This window comes from Anopheles aquasalis, chromosome 2 (assembly GCF_943734665.1).
Source record: "Anopheles aquasalis chromosome 2, idAnoAquaMG_Q_19, whole genome shotgun sequence".
NCBI classification, from domain to species: domain Eukaryota; kingdom Metazoa; phylum Arthropoda; class Insecta; order Diptera; family Culicidae; genus Anopheles; species Anopheles aquasalis.
Window position 1 is genome coordinate 71,663,147 of NC_064877.1, and position 22,500 is coordinate 71,685,646.

The 22,500-nt window shown below is 48.9% G+C and overlaps 3 protein-coding genes across 3 annotated transcripts in view; 2 read left to right on the forward strand and 1 right to left on the reverse strand.

The window, feature by feature from the left end:
- LOC126581135 (zinc finger HIT domain-containing protein 1) overlaps positions 1–293 on the forward strand; it is a 530-nt gene extending 237 nt beyond the window's left edge. The window contains exon 1 of the mRNA XM_050244611.1: positions 1–293. This exon is cut by the window's left edge and continues 237 nt beyond it. Coding sequence (XP_050100568.1) covers positions 1–237 — 237 coding nt within the window. The 3' untranslated portion in view covers positions 238–293.
- A 10,364-nt stretch (positions 294–10,657) lies between these two features.
- The window catches only part of LOC126576971 (uncharacterized), a 44,547-nt gene continuing 32,704 nt past the window's right edge, over positions 10,658–22,500 (reverse strand). The window contains exons 10-11 of the mRNA XM_050238314.1: positions 12,479–12,554; positions 10,658–11,229 (exon numbers count right to left, since the gene is read on the reverse strand). Coding sequence (XP_050094271.1) covers positions 10,995–11,229; positions 12,479–12,554 — 311 coding nt within the window. The 3' untranslated portion in view covers positions 10,658–10,994. The remainder of the gene's footprint in view (positions 11,230–12,478; positions 12,555–22,500) is intronic.
- On the forward strand, positions 21,076–22,240 carry LOC126580801 (aurora kinase B). The gene is made up of 2 exons (XM_050244065.1): positions 21,076–21,942; positions 22,009–22,240. Exons 1-2 carry the CDS (start codon positions 21,130–21,132, stop codon positions 22,120–22,122), a joined length of 927 nt encoding a protein of 308 aa, XP_050100022.1. The 5' UTR covers positions 21,076–21,129; the 3' UTR covers positions 22,123–22,240.

Sequence of the window (22,500 nt, forward strand, 5' to 3'; positions counted from 1 at the left end):
AGGGCAAAGTACCGGAAAACGTTCCCGCAGCTGCTCGAGGAGGACAAGCTACAGCGACCCGATCCACCAAACTATTTCAGTGCTGCGGCACCTCCCTCTCGCCTACCGGAGCGACACTTTTGTGCGGTTTGTGGATTTCCTTCCAGCTACACGTGCACCGCTTGCGGCACCCGCTACTGTTGCGTTCGGTGTTTAGGAACTCATCAGGATACTCGTTGTCTCAAGTGGACGGCTTAGGGGTGGCTAAGAACATGTATTACTTTACTTAATAAACTCTCTCTGTTTTAATCAAATGCCTGTACAAAGTAACCTTTCTTGTTGGTGGAATTTCGGATGTTAATGGAATCATTTGTGCTCGGTAAAAGTTCAATGACGTTACCTTTTATTTCGTCCTAAATATGACATAAAAATTATTGAATTGTCTATATATATATCATATTACTTTTCCATCGAAACTGTCTCGAAACGCACTGTCTTAGCGCTCCCGTACGAGCTTAGGTCTCTTTCCCTTTTCCCGTTCTGCGCTGCTCGTAAATACTGAGGAAATATATGTATGTATTTTGGAAATCATTTGAAAACTAACCCCTCGACTCCTCCACCATGCAGAACAGTCAACATCACGTAGTACTTTATTACAGGCTAACAGTTTCCCTCGAATCCGCTCGCATTCGACGATATTCACCTCCTTTAATTGGTCTAACTAAGCGACGATAAACATTAGTTTGGTGCTCCCGCGCGACGAGAGAGTGCCCTAAAATGTCTTTCAACGTTCGCGATTTCCTCACCGAATCAATCATTCTTCATATCGAATCATTCTCCAATCCACAACGAACAAGCAAATAATGGGGAAAACAATTTGCCTAACCAATGCGATTCATCCTACACGATTGCAGCACTCGATTATGCGGTTATTGTGATACGCTGCTCCTCTACAGCGCACCCAGTCCCGTAGAGGGCCACCATTGAGACCACTGCCAAACCAAAGCACCAGAAACCGGGACCGGAATGAAGTAATACAAAACAACACTAGCCATTGATCTAATCGGGCAGTAAATTGTAGCCTCATAATTACGCCACTCGCGTCCTCACCACACACTTTATTTCACTTCCGGCTCCTATTTTTTACCATCCGCTTTTATTCTAAATTTTTATCTATTTTTTATGCTGCATCCCTTTTTTGTGTCTGTATGGCTGTGTGCTGTGATTGGTCGGTTGGTTTGGCCACGAAGCGTATCATCGTCGCGGTCGATTAAGCTAATGAAATTGAGCCGAAACAATCGGGAACAAAAGCGGCGCTCACGCGGCAACATAAGGTAGTCTTTATCCCCCGGCGTTTCACAAGGGTAATTTATCGAGAGCTGCACCCGGGCACGATCCGCGGCCAAGCTAGAGGAAATTAACGCCCATACCTAGGTTGCTTGATTATCCGCCGGTAAGCCTACCGATAAGCTTGTAAAAACGCACCCGTACGGAACGTGCCGGTGAGGAGGGTAGAGAAACCATGAAACCCGATCCCTAGCCCGTCCCACCGCCAGGATGACACATTTCGCATTTCAATAATGGCACACGTGTCCCGGGGATGTAGCTACATGGTGACCGAGCTGGCACACGGGATGCCAATGCAAAAAAAAACAGGAGCAGCGAGGCAGTGGTCTAACGGATCCACCACAAAAAAGGGAAAATGGCGACAGAATTAAATGACATTAACCGGAGTGCGATATTGCGGAATGCGCGGTAAAGGCGTTGATAAAAATTCAAAATATCCTCCCACACAGACACATTCTCTCGCACGCGTCCGATAACGCACCAGCAGCATCACATCCTTTCACGTCATTCATACCAGGCGCGTTCAACCGACCTAACTGTGGAGTTAAATTAACACTCACCCTCTTGCACTTCCCTTTCGCTCCCAGTTGAGGGGGTGAGAAGGGGTTGAAAGAGAAGGTGTCGGTGTGTTTCACAAACACGATTCATTAAATTTCATTCAACCCAGTATTCGTCCTGCGCTGGGTGGTTTGCACTTTTTCCATCGGCCGGTAATGCGTGAACGATTATTAGCCGCCTTTTTAATGGGTGAGCATTTTCAATCCCTTATCCGGGGCGGGGGTGAGGTGCGATGTTGGCATGCATTCCGTGGTGTGTACGCCGGTTTTTTTTTCACCAGCCACCTCTTCCATGCGCCTCCATCAATGACACCGGCGTTCTGCTTTTTGTGCTTTCCCGTTACCCGTGAAATAGCCCCGATGTCCACGTTTGTTGGAGGGGTTGTCATTTCGTGTGGCTCTTCGTTTCTATTTATAATACACAGTTTTGGGTCATTTTGTACGTGTTTCACCTTTCTGTCCTTACTTTTTCCCGATTTTCCCATGAAGAACCCATGCTCTGTACCGCTTGTATATTTGTTTAATTTTCTCGTTTCGGTTTCCGCAACGTTTCGGTGCGTTTGGTGACCATTCGCTGGTACCACACTTGGTGTGTATGTGTGCGTATGTGTGTTTGCACCGAACCGATAGATGCTGATATGTGTTCAATGTACAGTTTTTTTTTCTTCATTTCTTTTACGTTCCCGCCTATTAGCTTTTACCTCTTTCGACCTCGGGCTAGCTTTTTCACAAACTCTACTCACTTCGAGGTCGAGGCGTTCGGTGCTTCGCTTTTTTGTGCAGCTCTTTGAAAAAAAAAACGTTTAATTTGGGTGTGTACGGTTGCCGAAGTGACGCTTTCGCTCTTTCACTATTTCACTACGCAAACGAACCGGCGCCGCTTCCCTGCAGTAATTAAACATCAAACTCTCGACATTAATAAACGAACCATGAGCGAGATCGCGCCCGCGCTCGCGCGCACTCGCTCACACACAGCGTACTGCTTCGTTTCGCTAGTTTTTCATGTATATTTTAGTTATATAGGTAGTTTCGTAAAAATTACAATTAATTGGTCCTATATGTGTCTGTGTCGATACGCGAGCAGTCCCGTGGCAGCAGGAGGCAGTGGAGCGTAATGCAACGAGACCAATTGGCCCGCCAATGCTGATGGATTGGATTGGCTTGATGCCTGACTGCGAATATTGGCATGGCATCATACTGCGCCCCAATTGCTAATTATGGTTCATTATCTGATTAGTTGAAAATTTGAACTGCATCGGAAATGCCAGTCGTGAACTATCGTGGGCAAAGAGTCAATTAGGTAATGATTGGACCGCACCAACCAGCCAACCAACCAGCAGCACAAAGCAGACAAAAATCAGATACTAGCACACAATTACAGAGCTGCAAATGCCACGTGGAATGGTTGCAAATTGGAAATAAACAACTATCCTGATTTGCACTTTTAACTTCACCTCGGTATCGGTTGTTGTAGCAAAGTTTATTGCAAAACTCAACTCGAATGAATTGAGTATAAATTATCAGAACATAAATCCGTGGCATTCAACCATCACAACCAAGCCGTAGTATCGTGCAATTGCATTTCGTCCACAAAACGGAACGCTTTTCAAATTCTCACATCGAAAACGCAGATCAATATTGCCGGATGCCAACGTCAGCCCGGAGACCATCATCGAATGACAACGTTCGTCAGCGTACCTTTCGGGTTCACTGCTCGCAACTGCACCACCAAATCGCGCGCATAATTAATTTGGTAAAAGCTGTCCGGATTTATCCTTCCATCGCAAGGATGGATCTCTCCTGGCGACCTTGTACTCCCCCCCCCCCCCTCCACCCGGTGAGACGAATTCGAATCGTAAACAGCATCCAGCCAACAAATTGAACATAATTTTTCTCCATTCGTCAGCCGCAGCGAGCCAACCAGCCCGCGCTGCAAGCTATTGCGCGGTAGTTATTGGGCCAAGTTAAAATTTTATTTCCCCGTCATGCTCACGGGCACAATGAAATGAAACCAGCCGACCGGAACGAATCAGCCGACGGGCATACCACGGCCGAGTGAGAGTGAAGTCGAGACCCTCCTACAGGCGTTCTATGTTGCTCCGTTTTCCGACTTCCATATGTTTGCGCTCACCTGCGGGCCCTAGCATTGGTCGATTGGTTGCAATGGTAACCGATAATCCGTTATAAGGATCCGGATGGTGCGCACACACGGCGTACAGTGGGATGTATTTACCGAGTTCAGTCATAAGAGAGAGAGAGAGACGGGGGGGGGGGGGGGGGGGGGGGGGGTGGTGCTATAATTGAATGCATGATCTCGTTATTGCATCACATTCGCGGTGGTTCACGGTACCGGGGAAGGCTCGGTTGCTTTTTGTTTCCCTGGCACGTTTCGTTTACCGCTAGCAGAGCAGAGATCGTCGGTTATCAGCGAGAACGGAGCTGGAAGCTGGAAACTGAATGGAAACTCGTGAAATCCGCTATCCACACCACGCTATCCGTAGCCAAGGATGAGGTATACTTTTTACTTAAAAGCTTTAAGTGGATATGCATTTCAATCCACTGGATGTTACATTTATGGGATTCTCATTCTCGTTTTGCTGCCACTTATCGGTCGTTGGAATCGGGGAAAATTTAGGTTTTTTCAAAAAACACCAGGCGTCTCCATATCCGTGTCCGCGGTGCTCCGAAGTGGATTGTTGAAACCGTGCAGCATTGAATGGAAAGGATTAGCACCAATAAATTACCGGTATGCTTGAGGAGAACGAGGGGGGCGGATCCAATTAATTACGAAAAACTACATAAACCGCCGAGGATGTTTCGTTGGAATGATAACTGTTCAGAGACTTTTGTCCGACACTGCGCACGGTATTGATCGGCTATTAATTATTCTGTTTTTGTGTAACTTACTCATAACATTATCATTAATTAACTTATTTTTTTGTATCTGTATAATCGGTATCTGCCAACATTATTAACATTTCGCGAAACTCCTTTTTTAATTAACAGAAACGGCCACCAATCAATGATTCTCTGCAAACACAGAGCCGTGGCTCTATCGTCCGGTCAATCAAATGCTATGAATGTAATGTGTTATTCATTCACTGCCTTTTGTGGCCCTCGCCGGGCTCGCAAAGCAATCATACCGACAAAGTGACTTGAAAATGGAGCACATATTTCCATAAATTGCTTCCCACGAGTCCCCCCGTGGTCATATTCTTCTCGATTCATTGTCACTAAAAGCTTTTCCAGCGGCGGGCAGGCGGGCACATGGCGCCCGTTGCTGGACAGGAAATAATAAGAACCAGCAAAAAGAAAAAAGAAAACGCCATTCCATTCCAACGAAAAAGCGGGAAAACCGGGTCTACCAATTTGGCTGGGATGCAGACATCCGTGCGCCGTACCGTGCCTGATTGAATTACAATAAGGTTCGACGAACGGAGGTTTCGGAAGGAGCGACACGACATTCACGGATTCTCCGCGAACTCCCTCCCCCTGATCGTCGTGTGTTGATGCTGGCTCATGATGGTGCGGAAAATTGGTAATCAATTTGTCGCTCGCACCACACCCACCGTTCGTACTGGAGCCGGCTCGTTGGCTGGCTGGCTGGCTGGCTGGCTGACTGGCCCGGAACAATGGTCTGGTTGGCACTGGAGTGTGCGGTTAAAAGCCTACGGAATCCATATCGATCCGTGTAATGTGTGACAGCGATGTTGAGGTGCACGTTCATGAATAGCTCTTTAAAAATATCATCTCTTCCTGAGCTCTTCCTCGTACAGGTTGTTCACTGGTGCTCTGTTTCTGGCACTGCCGTGACTGATCGGCCGAATCGGCTTCCGAATTCGTGTGCTCCCGGTTTGCACGCAACATCGAGCGAGAGAAAGAAAAGGCGATGTGAAATGTTTTTTTGTTGAGCCGTTTGATGATGGCATTTTGACAGCTACGACAGACCACCGCGGCCATTTGCCTCCGCTGCCTCCCTGTGCCTGCATTCTCAAAAGGCTCGTAATCGGATAGCTTACCGAAGCTGTGGCCGATTCTCGAATCACGGTACAGGGGCGGAAAAAAGCGTGGCGCGACAGCCAAAAGCCGCGCTGCTACGTTGGATGCCCGCTGGTCGATGGCACTCCCTCTTTATTCCTCAGCTCTTTTACTATCCGCTTGTCCGGCTGGTCAAGGATCATCCAGTACCACCCTCTCCACGAAGCACGAGTTTTGATTCCTCCGTTCATTCCATGAAAACACATTCCATTTACCGTCCGTCCGACCGATAGGTGGGTTGGATCGATTGAAAACGAGAACGAGAGAGAGAGAGTGGGGCGCGAGGGATTAGGTCAGATTTTTCGAAATCACCTTTCGGAAAACGATGAACCTGTTGCCAAACGGCCAGCTGGCCGGTCCCCAAAGGGCATCGACGGGGTTCAACGAGTTTGGGGAATGTTTTTGAGAAAGGAAAAAAAATATTCAACCAACCGGTGGCCTCCGAACTTGGAGAGGATCGTTGTGGCCTTTGCCACACACGCGCGTGGTTTTATACATACATGGCGTGGCCCACAAATACCAATCGTTAGCCGCTAAAAGGCCGCTTCATCGGAGCCCGATGCTCGAATCTATCCTCGCGGCCTAGCAGCGGCTTAGCCGTTACACCGACGATTTTCTCACGTTAAATTAACCATGAAAAACATAAATATTAACTCAATTGTTATGTTTACGAAGAGATATTTCTGGCACCCCCGCGGGGTGGGGGTGGGCCTAGACCGGTTCATGGACAATCTCTTTACGCTTCACTGACGCCGGTTACGGTGCCCCGGGGGGCAGAGGACACGCTAGCATGGTTCGTTGACATTTTTATCGAAAAGCTCGCATTGAGCAACAAGCCTGGCGGAACCGCACGGACCGGCACGGTGGCCGGAATGGAATGAAAAGCACATCCAGCACATCGCACCGACAAAGGGTCCTGTGTTCCCCAAAAAATTCGACCACTTTTCAGTAGCGCTGTTCATGTAGCGCTCCCGGCACCATACTTCATTGCATTGTTCAACCGAATTTAGCCATTCAGCTGAGCTTTTAGGGCGGGCGGTTTCCCGTTATTCACGTTTATTTCCGTGCCATGTTGCAGTTTGCCGCGGGTGTGTCTGCGTGAAGATGTGTCAGAATTGACGAATCCAAATGGCACTTGTGTCTGGTGAAACGATGCCGAAATGTCTTGTGCCACTTTTTTCAACACCTTTTTTAATGGCCGAATGATGAATAAAGTTGTCAGAACAATTTAGCCACAATGGTGCCCAGTCTGCAGCAGGCGTAAAAGGTGGCATGCGGCAACCGTAAAAACGCCGAAGCACCTACCCACGCACGCACCCTCATTCGTCCCAAGTGTTTTAATAAACAATTTAACGGTGGCGCTGAACGGCAGATGAAAACGGGATCACGCACGCACGCACACTTATGTTGGGCTCGCGTGTTTTTTAGAGGGAGAGATTTCCTTTTGATGGCCACGCCGAAACCAGCGACAGTAAAGTTCATCATCGACACACCGTCGGTGGGGATCAGGGAATTGAAATGTTGGCAAATTTTTCCCGCTCGCCGCACGCACACCGGCCAACATCCGTAGCCGTGTGTGTTGCGGGCGTGCGAAAACCCGGGCTAAAACATGCCAGAATGACGCACGCCACGCCACATGCTAGCGGAAGGTGATAATAGGAAAACTTTGCTTTTAATTATCTGTTCCCGCTTTTATTTCTGGTGGTGGTGGATTTCAAATGAGTTGGAGCCAGTGCTCCTGATGCTGGTTTCCATTTGATGTTGCCCGGTGCTGTAAAGCTTCCGAGTTCCGAGAATCGAGTCACGAGTGTGCGTCATATTAGTACATTACACGCCGGATGAGTGGTCATCAAAGACAGAAAGCATCATTCGCTTACTGGTGCGACAAATGAGCGAAATCCGGGCATACACTGTGCGCTCGTGTGTGCGCTCGCATCAGATTACCAATGATTTGGAGCTAAACATGAGCGAGAGCATACATGGTGCCGTAGTTCGTGCACAACATCCATCGTTCAGCCACGGAGCGTTGCAGATGATGGAGGCGCCATGGTCGAAAACAAGAATCCCCCGCGGGGTGCATTTGACCGGTGGCCGCATAGATGGAGTTTGCGATTATTGAAGCGCAACATGCCTGCCCATAACTATGACGCTGATCGTGAGCTGCACGAAACATTTTGTAAACTCGTGCGACTCTCGTGCGCTGGTAGACTGGAGCATAAAAGCGTCAGCAAAACACTCGCCCCCGGGAGTGGTGCCCGGATTGGTGGGGCGGATTTTGAAGAGCGCAGCGATTATTTTCAATTAAAACAATTTATCGCTTTGTCGTTTGCATCCGGCCGACCGGCCAACCGATGAGATAGCGTGCGAGTTGTACTTTGCTTTAGATTTTCTGCTTTAGTGAAGCATCCCGGGATGGAATGCTAGCGGTCGATCGATTGATCGATTTATCGGGCGAGCGTAGCAGTAGCATATGCGCAAGCACTACGTGGTGCGAGCAAACGTTGCGCTGAGTAATGAGAAAGAAAAATCGATCGATATTGCTAGATGTAGGGACACTGTTTTGTATGGCGCAGAAGTTCATTAAGATTAAACAACAAATGTGAATCCTTTCGAGCGTTCCTGTTGATCGGAGTGGAGAAAGGTTTTGGATTGGATTGGTTCGAAGAATTCCTGCCCCCCCGGGGGATAATCTAAGGTTGCAATCTGACAAGCAGTACCAGCGGACGCCGCACTAATGCGAGATGCTCTAGTCTCCTGCAGCGGTTAAGTAACAACAGTTTTGCCCACATAACCACCACCTCACGGAAACCATGGGACGTTCATGTATTATGAACAGCGAATCAGTTCGTGCGCCATCCCCTTGCGTGGTTGCCTTCAATAAACGGGAATTGAGAGCTTCCAGTTCCAAGCGTGAACCATAATTACCACCTTCCTACGCTCCGTTGCGTTGCAATACTTTTCCGATTAAAAAATTTCCCACGATCGGCCCACGATACCCAGTGACATCACCGGGGGTTTCCGTTTTAAGCTGCCTTCCGTTTGAAATATTAATCCCGCAGCCTCTGTCCCAGGTTCCAGGCATAATATCCTTGAAGGTGCACGTTACTTTCTGCGACACCGCACGATTGCAAAACAAAACGCTCATCCGGCGATCCGGTTCCACGTTCACGCGGTTTACGGTTTTTTACGCACACCCTGGCAGCCCTCATGTAATCCTTCGTTGCACGCTTCGCTCTGGCGTGGCGTGGAGGAGGTGTAGGCAAAAAGGATCAAAAGTTCGTTACGTTTTTATGTGTCCTTGGAGTAGCATGAAAGTGACCAGCGTGTGGCACCCAGGAGCAAGCAACTCAGAAACCTCTAGCTCTAGTTCTAGGACGCGCTAAGCTTCCTCTCGAACCCGAAATGCGAACGCTGAGTAAGGGGAGAGGTCAGCTGGTGGCTGGTGCCGGGCATTTGTATTTTAATTAAAGAAATTTTCCATCCTCGACCCATGTTTGCCCCCCGGGGGGAGGATTGTAACGCGTGTTTCGCCAACGGTTTACGGAGCCGGGCCGTTTCAATCCTGGTAACCAACGTGCACCAAGGGATGGTTTTTGTTGATCTCCACTGCGCTCACACGGCACGGCACGTGGCCTGTTGTCAGTCTTCCATTAATGTTGTTTCTCGGAAGTGGCAGTGGCAGTGCATTGATTGCAGCAGGTACACCGCACCGCATATAATGGTCCCCACGAGGCCGAGCGCTTGGGTGCCGTGTTATTACTTTCGTCAAGCTGTTGCACATTGCAGTAAAAATCATACTGCACCCCGGAAAAAGGGACCGGGATGTGGGCGCAACATATATTAGCTGGTCATGCGGTCAACTACCACTACCACTGCTTGAATCACTAGTAAATCATCAGCGTCAGGTATTTTAATTAGTATTTCCCCGAACTCTAGCACTGTCAGCAGCTGGCGACCAGAATGCGAATGTTCGTTGTGCGTGCGTCCTATTGTCTGGGTCCAGCTGGTTCATGTTGGATGTTCTGATGCCTCCTGCAAACGGTTTGCTCGGTAGCCGCGAGTGGCGCATTCTCGTGGCATCCTCGGAACCGGAATTGGAAAGGTATGCAAGGGGCGGGAAATGGGGGACACGGGAATGTGTCCACTGAATGCGCATTCACGTTTCTTTCTTCTTTTTTTGGCATTTTTTTTCTAACGTTTTGGCTTTTTCCCTTACTGCGCTTCTCGCTTGTCCGGTTCCTTCAATAACCATCGCGTCACGCTCCCCGAGACCCGAGAACCTACGTCATTTCCGTCATCTATGACTACGCTACGCTCTAATCTACCGGCGCGCGTCCATAGGTCGCCTCGCCATTTGCAGCCTAGCACCTGTCTTCCAGCGGTTGGAATTTAATTACGGGACCAAAAGCCACCTACATTCCGTGATTTTACCACCTGATTTTGCTTGTGTCTGTGTTTAAGATGGCCTCTTCCGGATTTGGCCTTCTCCTGCTGCTACTGCTGTGATGTATTAACGCTACATTTTTCGCATTCCGCGACCTCCGTATCCTGTTGTCTTCTTTAAACGAAGACGCAACCTTAATTTTACGAAACTTTAAACTCACGTGGCTCACTCGTTGTCCCGGCGTTGGATTACTGCTCCGTTGCGTGGTCATAATTTCGCATTTCATCCAAAAAAGGGGTCCTCCCGAAAACTCCTGCTCGGCGTAAGGTGTTTCCAACACCAAAAACCCGGGGCTACAGAGATGATTTAATTTCTCTCTTTCTCTCTTCTCTCCGATCGTAAAAAAGGCATTTCCACGGGAACACGGAAACAGCGTCGGTGTAGGGAAGGAAAGGAGTGCAAGAGTTCCCCGAGGTTTTACACTCCAAACCTCTCCCCGGAAAAATATATGTTTATATGCGCGCCCAATCGCATGGATCGTACCTCCATTTCTACCTTTACTACCGCTTCCTGGCGTACGAACATCATAAACCATCGATCGAGTGCGTCCCGACGACGATGGTGCAGCCGATGATTGTGATGATGATGATGAAGCGATCATCGCGCGGCGAATCGGTGCTGCTGGCCTATTAACTGTTGGTCGAACAGTTGTGGTGCTCGTCGGGCCGCAACGCCGGCGGTATGTCCTCGTACGGCCGCACACCGGACAGGCGCTGATTTTCGCGAACCTTTTCCACCTCCTCGAACACGCGCAGCAGATTGCGGCCGGCCAGCTTTTCCAGCTCGTCGACCGTCCACCCGTCGCCGAGCAGCTCGGCGAACAGGCGCGGATAGCTGGCGACGTCCTCCAGGTCGCGCGGCGTGCTGGAGCGTGATTTTTTGTTGTGTGTGGTTGTCCCGAGGAGGGCGAGAGAGGCGTGAAGAGAGAGAGAAAGATGAAAAGATTTATGTATATGTTAGAATGTCGTCCCAAACGATATTTTTTGTTTCCTTCTTCCTTCATCGGTCCCTTCCTATTGTTCTTCGCATTTTCTTCTGCCGGGAAATTCTCTTAACAACACAACAACGGCTACGGCACGCTCTTTGGGAGGTAACGCGGAGCCGACCACGGTGCACAGTGTGGTCGTAAATCGCGCCCTCGTACGCGACGCCTGGCCCCTTTTTTGTCGTAATCATATTTTTATTTTAGGGAGGCAAAAAGGAGGGCAGTTTCGCCAAGAGTCATTAAACGGCAGCGCGGGTGCCAATGGTTTCGCTAGATTGGCCTCCACCAACGGCGGGGACGGCCGGTTCCAGGGACCAATTTATGGGCCTCTTATGTTGAAATGTGGAGCGCGCGAGAAACGTTGCGAGTGAGGGGCAAGATGGTGTGATTTTTCTTTGGCCCTGGCAGGCTGGCAGACTGGTAGAGCAGGGAAAGAAAAGACTTTTCCCTTGGCAGGGCGCGGAAGAAGATAAAATTCTATTTTTTATGCGGCAGAGCGGGATCATTAAATCGTTGCAACGAGCAAAAAAGGGTTAACGTTAAGGGGTGGGTGAGAGCAAATTTGATGTCCAGAGTGTGTGTTTAATAAGCTTTCTGTCAGCTTCATTCGCGCGGCTCTTTGGATATCTTCTGGGAAGTTCTGGGCGCTGTACGGGGCACCCCTAGTAATGCATTTAGGTTAAACAAGTTAGAAAATCATCAAATTTGCTACCATTTTTCATTGTTAACGTAAAGTAGATTAAAATTTACTTCACTTCATCAAGGCTGACGATAGGTAGGATGGGTAGGGCCTGTAAATGGATTCCCGTTCATTAGCTGGAGTGTTCGAATCGGGATAATCTCTTTTCAATCCCGAAATATCCCTCAATCCGCTTGAAATTATGAAGTGAATTACAAGGAAAATCAGCTATTCGGCTCAGCCCTGCACAGTATTATCAAATTATAGTACTTCCGTGTGTCCAACGGTCGGGAAAGGAGAGACAGCATCTCTTCTTTCAATTTATGTTAATGTGGATTTCCACCTAATTCAACATTCCAGGAATATCCCATGCAGGAGTGGCCTAGTATACGCCCCAAAAGTTCCACTCCCACACCCGTAAATCAGCCCGATTACATCCGATTACTTACAAATTAATTCCATCATAACCGGCACCCAGTCCGACGTGATCGATTCCGGCGACCTTCCTTATGTGGTTGATGTGGGCTGCCCGAGAGAGAAAGGAAGATAGAAAGAAAAAGAAGAAACGATTGTCAGTGAGTGAGCGTGTAATGTGAGCCCTCCGGGGGCACGTAACGGAAGGCCAGCAAGGCGCTAGCTCCTTGATCCTGTGCTCTACGACGATGTCTTTATTATTCCCATCAGCATCATCATCATAATCATCATCATCGGTGTGCATCACCAGGGTTATCATTGGCATCATCCTTATCTGACGTATTTCTGACCAGGCGCACACACAAGAACACGCACTGTCGAATGTCCATCGACCTACTTCTTCCGGAACACAGCATTCCTGTACGTCAGCCCAGCCCATCTGTCCAATAATCACCGATACTGACACCATCATGGTGATGGTCAGCGGGCGTGGACAGAGCTTCCCGAGTGCCCAGAATGCACATTCCTCTGCACGCTCTGTGGCTCTTACTCTCTTTGTTCCTGCTTCGGACCGAACGGAGAAGGCGATTTTATCGTCGGCTGCGTGCGGATCACGGCAATCTTCAATCGAATCGGTAATTGGAAGAGAAAACAGGTCACTTCGGTTCTGCTTCGACGGCTGCTGGATGTCAACAATCGGTCAAAAGTGCAGGCGACCGCGCATCGTCCTTTATGCGTCTCGGTGACACTAGGCTTGGCTTAGCCGGGAGAAGCCCAGAAGATCCTCTTCCAGGCGCCAAGATCTTAGACCGGACGAGCTAGCACCATATTGGCACCATCGTCGCATCACTACGCGTTCAAGTGAGCTTTACGGCGTGGCTCTTTGTGTGTGTTTTGGCGAAGCTTAAAGTGCACACAAACACCCGCTAGCCCCAAGAAAGGGCAAATGATTTGCTCTCAGCGAGAGCAGTGGTAAAAGGCTTCAAGAACGATGGAAGCAACAGGACCAGCCGGTCGAACGAGCACCGAGTAGCGCCGTGCATCGAAAAGTGTCTGCAAATACACTCGAATGCAATGGCGAATCCGCTGCTCCGAGTGTCCTTCGAGCCAGTTGGCTGGCTGGCAGGGTGCCTGGAATGGTTTTTGAACAAACATTGCGCGTACCTAACGGAAGCTCGCCAGCTCCGCGCGCTATACGTTTGGGCGTACTACTTAGCCTTCCTTTTTTCGGTTTTTGTCCCCGGCTTGGCCGGGCTGGGTGGGTGTGTCTGTGAGTGAGTACTTCTTGGGTCGAACGCCACGGCGATAAGGCTGACGACGACGACGACGACGACGACGACGATGGCGACGAAATGTGCACGCGATTTGCCAGTAGCACGAAAGGAGCTGAAAGAAGGTGAAATGCATTAGAGTGGGTGCTGTGGCCGATGATAACAGGATTGCACACACAGCACAAGGGGTCCGCTGCGACTACCAAGAAGCATTACCAAGGCCACAGGCCCGACGCCAACGATCGACAGGGTGCCACGCTGCTGCTCACGTGGTAGTATGCGGTACGGTGAATTGTCCGGGCGAAGCGCACAAGCCGGGGCCTGTGTGCTCGCGTGAAAAACATTTCCTTTCCCTTCGTGAGCAGCATTCAGCTGCCTTTTTGTAGCACGATCTTCGAGGCGAACGCTACGCTCCTTACCGGGACCGCTTTTGCCGAGTGTGGCCGCTTGAACGCACCGACAAGAAGAAGGTGCAGGAAGCATCGTCAGCTCATTGACGGTTCCATAAGAGGACGAGAGAAAGAGAGAGCGAGTCCTTTCTTTCGCGAAATGATGTACATGCTGCTGCTGCTGGTCTGTGGAGTGGAGCTTCTGCTGCTGCTATCTTCGTTTGCTTCTGCTGGTGGTTTATTGCGTTCACAGAATGCACACGGCACGGTGGCTCCGGGCTCCGTGTAGCCGGTTGGGAGATAATTATTTTTGGTGGCTGCACCGACCGATGCGAGCGATGATGAGCACGAATGTGCAATGCGCTGTGAATGCGCGTTGTTGTTTTAAGAAAATGAATGATGTTGGTAAAGAGTTCAAGAGACCACTCGAGGAAGTCTTTAGTGCCGGTGCGGCCCATCCAAGTGTACCGAGAGCAAGGAAGACTTAAGGCAAGGAGAAGCAGGAGCATAGTACAGATTTATGAAAGCCCTTTCCAACGAGTTTAATTAAAATATTTTGCTGAAAAGAACGAAAGCACATGGCTCCATGGCGAGGAATAATCCATTGCAACCGGCCTGTTACGGCTTCAATGCGTCCATTTCATAATCATTAAATGAGATTCACCATTTGCTCTACCGCTGCCCTGCTAAACCAAGGTAATAAGCGATGTAAACCAACCCCAAAAGGGGTGCTCCTGGGAAGCTTCCCAAAAAACACACCGATTATCGTAAGTGATAAAATGGTTAACATCAATTCGACACGCGGATAGTCACCGGGCCTGATTAAACCGAATCTGGTCTGGAGGGGGTGGTGATGCTCTGCCCGGGGGTAGGTTGGCCAATTCAGTGGGATGCTTGACGCAAACCATGCTCGAACTTTCACGTTTGCCTTTTCTCAATCTAAAGGGGTCAGCTAGCTGAAGAGTTGAAAAGGACAGAAAAAAAAACATAAATTTAACCGAACATCGTTGGATGACCTTTGGCCACGTTCGCTTGAACCTCAGCAGGTCCTTAGAGCCTCGGGACGAGACGATAGGCGTATCTTCTCTTTCTTTTATGCTCCATTTTTTCTCGAGATCGGAGCTGACAAGTCCTTTAGAGAGCGATGTAATTCCCAATCAAAGGACCACCTTACCGGGGGCATGTGGGAATCACAGTGACCGAAGGACTGCAAGGACATTGATTGTAACGAAGATGGCACCGGGCACCACAGAACATACTCATACCCTGGCCCCCTGCTTTGGGCTTTCATCTCTTTCTCTAAGAAAAAGAGATAGAGAGAGAGAGAGAGAGAGAGAGAGAGAGAGAGAGAGAGTGAAGTGAACGGCGTGAACACTTTAACGACTTTTTGGCACGGCCAAGGCAACCCGTGGGACACCAGAGTGGCTGTTTGGTTGGATTTGAAAAAAAAAACAGTGTTTGCGTCCTGGATGCCACCGTACGCCGTGGTACTTTGGGGACTTTGAGAGGAATGTCCGGTCGGTCGCATGAATATGCATACGTAGCCTTCCGTCCATCGATAAATGTCACCGTAGAAGACGTATGCGCTTGTTGCTGGCTCGCTAGCTGGCCTGTTCCAGGCCTGGGTCTGAGGGTCGATAATAATAGAAAAAAGGGATCGAATGTCCCGGGAGGTTGTGTCAAGGTTGGCCGGCCGACAGTAAAGCCGACGAGTGAGGGCGATGAAGAGCTCGACGATAACAGGAGACGATGTCTTTAATGGGAGACAAAGTGATCGAGATTCGAGAAGGATATCAGGTTGGTTAAACGAAACAGTTGTCAAAGAGTTTGTTGCTGCGAGAATTTATTCGCTGGGCAACGACATCACGCCGCTCACTCTTTGCACGCGTTGCGCAAAAGTTGGAGAAATCCAATTTGCAAACTTTTAAAATTTAAAGCTGCAGACGGGAAGCTAAGCAGAGTGAAAAAAATCGGGTCGTCTCTGCATTTCTATAGCCGGTTCTCGGTTAGAGTGGCGCCAGGTATCTGCAGCTTTTCGGTTGGAATACAAGTTTCCGGTTCGCGGGGGGAGGAAAATTGAGCGAAACATAAAAAATAAACACCTGCACGGCACAACGCTTTTCACGCAAAAATGCCCCTTCCCACGGAACTGGGAGGAGAAAATAGCGATAGGACACCGACTGTGCTGGCAAATGTACCCGCAGGAAGCAACAGCGTGGTGTGCAGAGAGTGGAACAGGAAGTGCATATCAAAGCCACGATGTTGCAGCACCACCACCATCAGCAGCAGCAGCAGCAAGCATTCATAGGCACTGTAAACATTGCGGGCTGCATATTTCGGAATCCTGATGAATAATGGATTTGACGAAAGTGTAAGATGCGTTTAGCATATTGAATGCCGAATGTGGCTGCACCCGGGGGACCGATACTGCGGCAAAAGAATCGTAGAACCGCAGTCATCGTTGGTAGTTTTGACATTTTTTTCGCTCCGCCCTGTCGAAGTTATCTCATTCCGTGTTGTTTCTGACTTTCGGAATCGGTCTAAGCGATGGTATAATTGTTTTTTGTATAATAGTTTGTATTAAAAGTTTAATTAAACAGAAAAGATTTTCATTTTTTCGGGTTTTCTGTGCATTTGCAGATTTTTATCCCTGTTATTTACTAAGCCAAAGTTCCTCAAATGTAGTGTGTATATGTGTATGTTTGCCTCACATCTAAAATTATCTTTTAACTTTTCCACTTTTAACTCAAACACTTCATTAGCTCAATCTTCAATTAATCGCTAAAATCTTAACATTTTCTAAAACATGATTTTGTTGGATTGACAAAATTCAATCGTACTAAATGACGAACGACTAATGACAAATAATAATATAATTAGCGGATAACATAACGGCACATTGTTGCTTCGTTATAGCATTTTTTTAAGCAGGCCTTTAATCTTATTGATGGTCTTTACTAAACTCCCTTGAGTTAAAATCACTTGCAACCAATAATCGCTTCCTATCGTTTACCACAAAGCGGTCGCCCTTTTCCATCGGGTGCGCACTGTCAGAAACGTTATCTCCATTACAGTATCAGGCAAAACCCCACGTGGCGCTTTATTGTCAAGGATTCTCATTCTAATTGCTCGACAAAACGCTCCGGCAACAGAGGAGCAGTTAATTTAATTTAATAACGAAGCTAATAAGCCAGGATGCCCCGTTCTCCATCTTTAGATAAACAGATTCCAACAAATGGCAGTATACGACCAACCGCTGCGATGCGCTGGGTTGGTATGTGGCTGCATGTTAAAAGCCGATCGTTTTTTGCCTGGCGGAAGCAATATATCTGAGATCATTATAATGGAATTAACAGCACAGCGCTTCCGGTAGGCGCTTCCGCTTCCAAAACACCCCTGGTCCCCCGGCCTAGTGGTACGCATGAGAAACTTTAAACTCGACCAAATATCTTGCGCCAAACTGATCAAAGCAAACAACAGTGGCCGTGGCCCATCGGCCTACCGGCTGATGACGCGCCCACCCAGTGTCGGAGTGTCGGCGAAATTTAATTCCTCACCCAATTAACAGAAATAAATGGATCCTGGTGGGAGAAAGGACGGAAAAGAGAAAAAGAGAGAGAGCGAGAGAGTTTTCCACCAGCGAGAAAGAATTCGCCAGCATCGAAAAGCGTCGTGTCGCGACAACCGAACGGGCCCAGGATCGAGGGCCGCGGTAGTGTGAGAAGAAAGCAATAATTTAATATCGGCTGGAATAAATCTAAATATAACTTTTAATTCAGTTATCAAAACAAATTATCACCCTGCCCTTTGCCCACGTTGCGTCTGTGGAGCTTTTCTGATTTCCCTCCCTTTCCGCACGACAATTGGTGACGGCCTGACGGCGGCCCGGCCACGCCACGTGCAGCTATTAACCGTTGGCAGCAGCGTTGGCATTCCGAAGGCTTTCTTTCCCTTTTTTCCGTTTTTGGCATTCGTTGGGCGGTTGTTGGGAGTTTTCTTCCTTTCTTTTTTTTTGGTGCTGTTTTTGTTTAATTCCTCTCCACCACTCCCATCCTTCACACCACGTGGTCGGCACGCGGCGCCCGTCAACAGCAATAATATGCTACAACAGTTCTCTCATTTGCGATGAGATTTGCCCGCATTTTGGGGCGAACCAACCGGCGACCACGACGACGACGATGGGGACAGGGGATGCGGGTGCTTTTTTTGGGAGGTTGTCTATTCCGATGGCGGCCGCGGGCTGTAACCACCGGTGGGACCGAGGCCAGGGCCGTAAAATTTTAATTAAACGAAACATAATTTTAAAACATCCCTTTTTACTGACCTCTCTTTCTCGCTCTTTCTCTTTCTATGTCTCTCTCTGTCCTCCGCTACGGGGTTTCCCGGGATTGTGTCTGTTTCGGAGCGCTATAGGACCGCTAGGACCACTGAGGCGGCCAGTGAGAAAATGCAAAAATCCGATGAAAAATGATTTCCATCATTGCGCGGCTCCCTCGACTAAAAGGGAAAACCCGTGGGCAGGGACCGCTTCGTGTCTGATGCTGAAAGGATGATTGTGCGATCCTTGTTTTTGGGTCTCTGTGGAGGATTTCTTCGAATGCCATCACCACCATGCCGAGTGCCAGAGTCTAATTACCGAAACGAATGAACTGTTGTTGTGACAATTTCTGCCTCTGTTGACCGTGCTGTCGTCCGCAGGAGGAAAATGCCTTCGAGGAAAGCGTTTTTTCTTTCGTCCTCGACCGGGATGAATCTTTGGGTTTTGTTTCAAATGGAAACCGAGGGAAACGCGGCAGGATGCTGAGCCCAGAGGAAGGTGCAGCGAGCGCACGATGAAGAATCTTCAAGGATGAAGCCCACGTACCACCGTACCACGTACCTGTGTCCTTGTGATCACCAGTAACCAACGGTGGCCTGGTCAAGTTGGTCTGTTGGCTAAATAAACATTGTTACTGCCTATTGCGAAGGCGAAGAGGAAAGCTCCCCCGGGGGGGCTATCTTATGGTTTGTAATTTATTTACCCAAGCCACCGGCACCATTGTGGTGCGACCAGCTGCCCGTCGTCCGGTGTGGTCTACTGTCTGGTCGCAGACAGACAGTGAGTGCAGCTGATGGATGATTGTCATAATAACACGCCGCTTAAGAGATAAACCCCAACAGGTGCTGTCGCTTAATTTGAACGCCCGGTAAACGGATCGCGAAAATATGCCCCACGGGCACGGGCCCGTGGCTATTGACCCGCTCCGGGCGTTCATGCTAGCTTCTCATTGTTTGCCCAACGAATTATAAGGCTGCCTTGAGGCAATCACGCAATGCTCAATTGATATATTGATGACATCATTCTAGCTTAAACTCCAACACACTCGAATGAGTTTGATGTGTTTAAATCCTGTTGCTCTGCCTTTGGCCGCAGAGAATGATAAAAATACAACCCAACCAAAGCAAAAGCATTCGAAAACCGGCTCGCTAGAGCGAATACTCCGCAGGTCATGCAGCTGTGCGTTCTTGATTCCCGGTGGACGAGGAGCTTGCGTTAAATTAAGATACCTTTGCGCCAGCACAAGCGAATAAATCCTTGAACGATTATCAACGGGGCGTGAATTCACCTCACGGGTGGCGTGTGGTGCCAACAACAACGGTGCAAAGCGTGAAAACCCGTGCGTTTTGCTCATGACGCGACACGTGGTCGACCTCATGTTATATGCGCGCCCGGTGGTGAGATGGGATTTTCGCCAAAACTTTTTCCAGTCCTGGCACGCTCGTCCGACACCCTCTCGTCGGATTTAAGCAGCATTTCGGGTGTCTCCGAGTGCTGGTCGCAGGCCTTTTTTTCTTTTTCTCTCTCGTTTTCGTTGAATATTCCCCAGTTGGCACACTTGGCAGCATTCAATCCGGCACTCGCAACCGTTCGTTGCAGCCAGCATTCTCGGTTGGCAGCCGATTGTGTGGTAGCCCGGGAGGTTGTTTGTTTGCGGTGCTTGATCGCACAGATACTCCACTACACTTTTGCCTGTCCAAACCACACATTTCGACAATGCTTTGGAGTGCGGTTTAGCGTGTAAAAGTGTCACTTATCTTGTGAACCACGACAGCCACACACCCCTACTGGGGCGGTAGGGAAGCGCAACCGAATCGTTTTAATATGCAAAACAGTTGTAACAGCCGCTAGGTGCGGTGTCTCGCGGGCTTTCGTTGCGGTGAAGCCGTGAAGATCTGGCGAGAACCGCAAAACCTGGGTAACACTGGCAAACAGACATTCGGTTGAAGTTGAAGGCGTGCAGGGCAGGGTGTGTTTGGAATGGTATTTGGTGGTTTTTTTAATTTTATTTTAAATGCCAGCTTTCCTAGTCGAAAGCATTCGCGAAGTTTGTGAATTCGGGGAAATGTACATTTTAATCGGCCTGAGCGATATTTCCGGCACGAAATGGGACGCCGCGGAGCTGTGTGGCGTTTTGTGTCGGTTAAGTTGATTAAATTGCGGATGCGGGAATAAATTGGGCCAAACTTAAAGCAATCTACATGCTAAATCTAAAAAGTTAATTTTGTGAAATTGGGATGAAGTTCAATTTTTGTTAACTTTCGTTTGAAGCTATACTTTTCGCTTTCTTCGTCTTTATAGTAGCTTAATTCTTCAATCGGGCGTCTTTTACACATCACTCACAGCGCTGCGATCGCTAAGGGCGATGATGATGATGATGATGATGATGACTAAAATGTGTGTTCCACTCTTTCCTCGTGAAATCGCTGTAAAAAGAGGAAAATGTTCATATTTTTGTTCTATTCCACGCCCTGGACCAACAAACTGCACTCTGATCGAGGTTCCCATTTGGAATCGTTGAGGGGAACGTTCGTTTCGAATCGAGGCGCGAGTTTTGCTCCAAGGGTTTAGGTTTTGCATGGGCTTAAAAAACCGTTGGCGTGCGTGCGTACCGTGTGTGTGTGCGCACAAAACAGAAGCGAAATAACGGAAAAGGCGCACGCAGCTCAGTTAGCGAAAAAGGAATCGATTTTTTGTGTTTGTGAAAAATGGACGTGTTTGAATCGGGCGATGCTGATTCCAGCCAGTCGGTGGTGCTGATGAAAACCATCCAGATGATGCAGCACCCGGCCTACGAGAATCCGTACGAGTGGTCGACGAACGACTTCGAGCTGGGCCGGCCGCTTGGCCGTGGCAAATTCGGACGCGTCTATCTGGCCCGGGAACGCGAATCTGGCTACATGGTGGCCATGAAGGTGATGTTCAAGTCGCAGCTCACCAAATGGAACGTGGAGAAGCAGCTGCTGCGCGAGATCGAGATCCAGTCGCGCCTGAAACATCCGCACATTCTGCGGTTGTTGACCTGGTTCCATGACGACCGGCGGATCTATCTGGCGCTTGAGCTGGCGGCGCAGGGCGAGCTGTACAAGCACCTGAAGGCGGCCCCGAAAGGCAGGTTCGATGAGATTCGCTCGGCACGGTACATCGCGCAAGTGGCCGATGCGCTCAACTATTGCCATGCGCACAACGTTATCCATCGCGATCTGAAGCCGGAGAACATCCTGCTCACCGATGACGACAACATTAAGCTGGCCGACTTCGGGTGGTCCGCGCACACAAACTCGAACAAGCGCAAGACGATGTGCGGAACGCTGGACTATCTGCCCCCGGAGATGGTCGATGGTAAGATGTACGACGATTCCGTGGATCAGTGGTGCCTGGGTATTCTGTGCTACGAGTTCCTGGTCGGCAGTCCACCGTTCGAGTCACCAAACACACAAAACACGTACGACAAGATCCGGCGTCTGGAGATCACTTATCCGCGGTACATGAGCCCTGGGGCGGTTGATCTGGTGTCGAAGGTAAACACAATTCGATCGCTTTTCAGTTCAGCAAACATAATAATGATCTTGTTTTCCTTATTGCAGTTGCTGCGCATTCCCAGCAGCTCTCGGATCACACTACGTCACGTTATGAACCATCCTTGGGTTTTGCAGATGCGTAACGAAGGACAACTGCGGCAGGGCGGTTCTAATTTATAATCACGAACGCGTATCAGTTAGCAGTTAGTTCCCTTTAAGTGACTTTTATCATCAATGTTTGTCTTGTATTATACAGTATCTTGGTAATGAAAATATGTTTCAATGATGTTTCGCAATATCTAAATGTTTCATGTCCTCTATGGTTATTGGTTTCGCTGTTACGATTGATGGAATTGATTTTTCAGTAACATGAACCTTCAATTAACAAAGTCCTGTCACCAGAAGCTTGCTATTCCTCTCATAAGCTACCTGAATGATTTAGAAGCTACCAATGCCCCCGATTGACGGTTCAATGGGAGCACTTCCATTGGTTGCCGGTTAGCGGGGTCTATACGTGCACGAAACCGTATGGTGAACATCGAAACGATCGTTCAAACG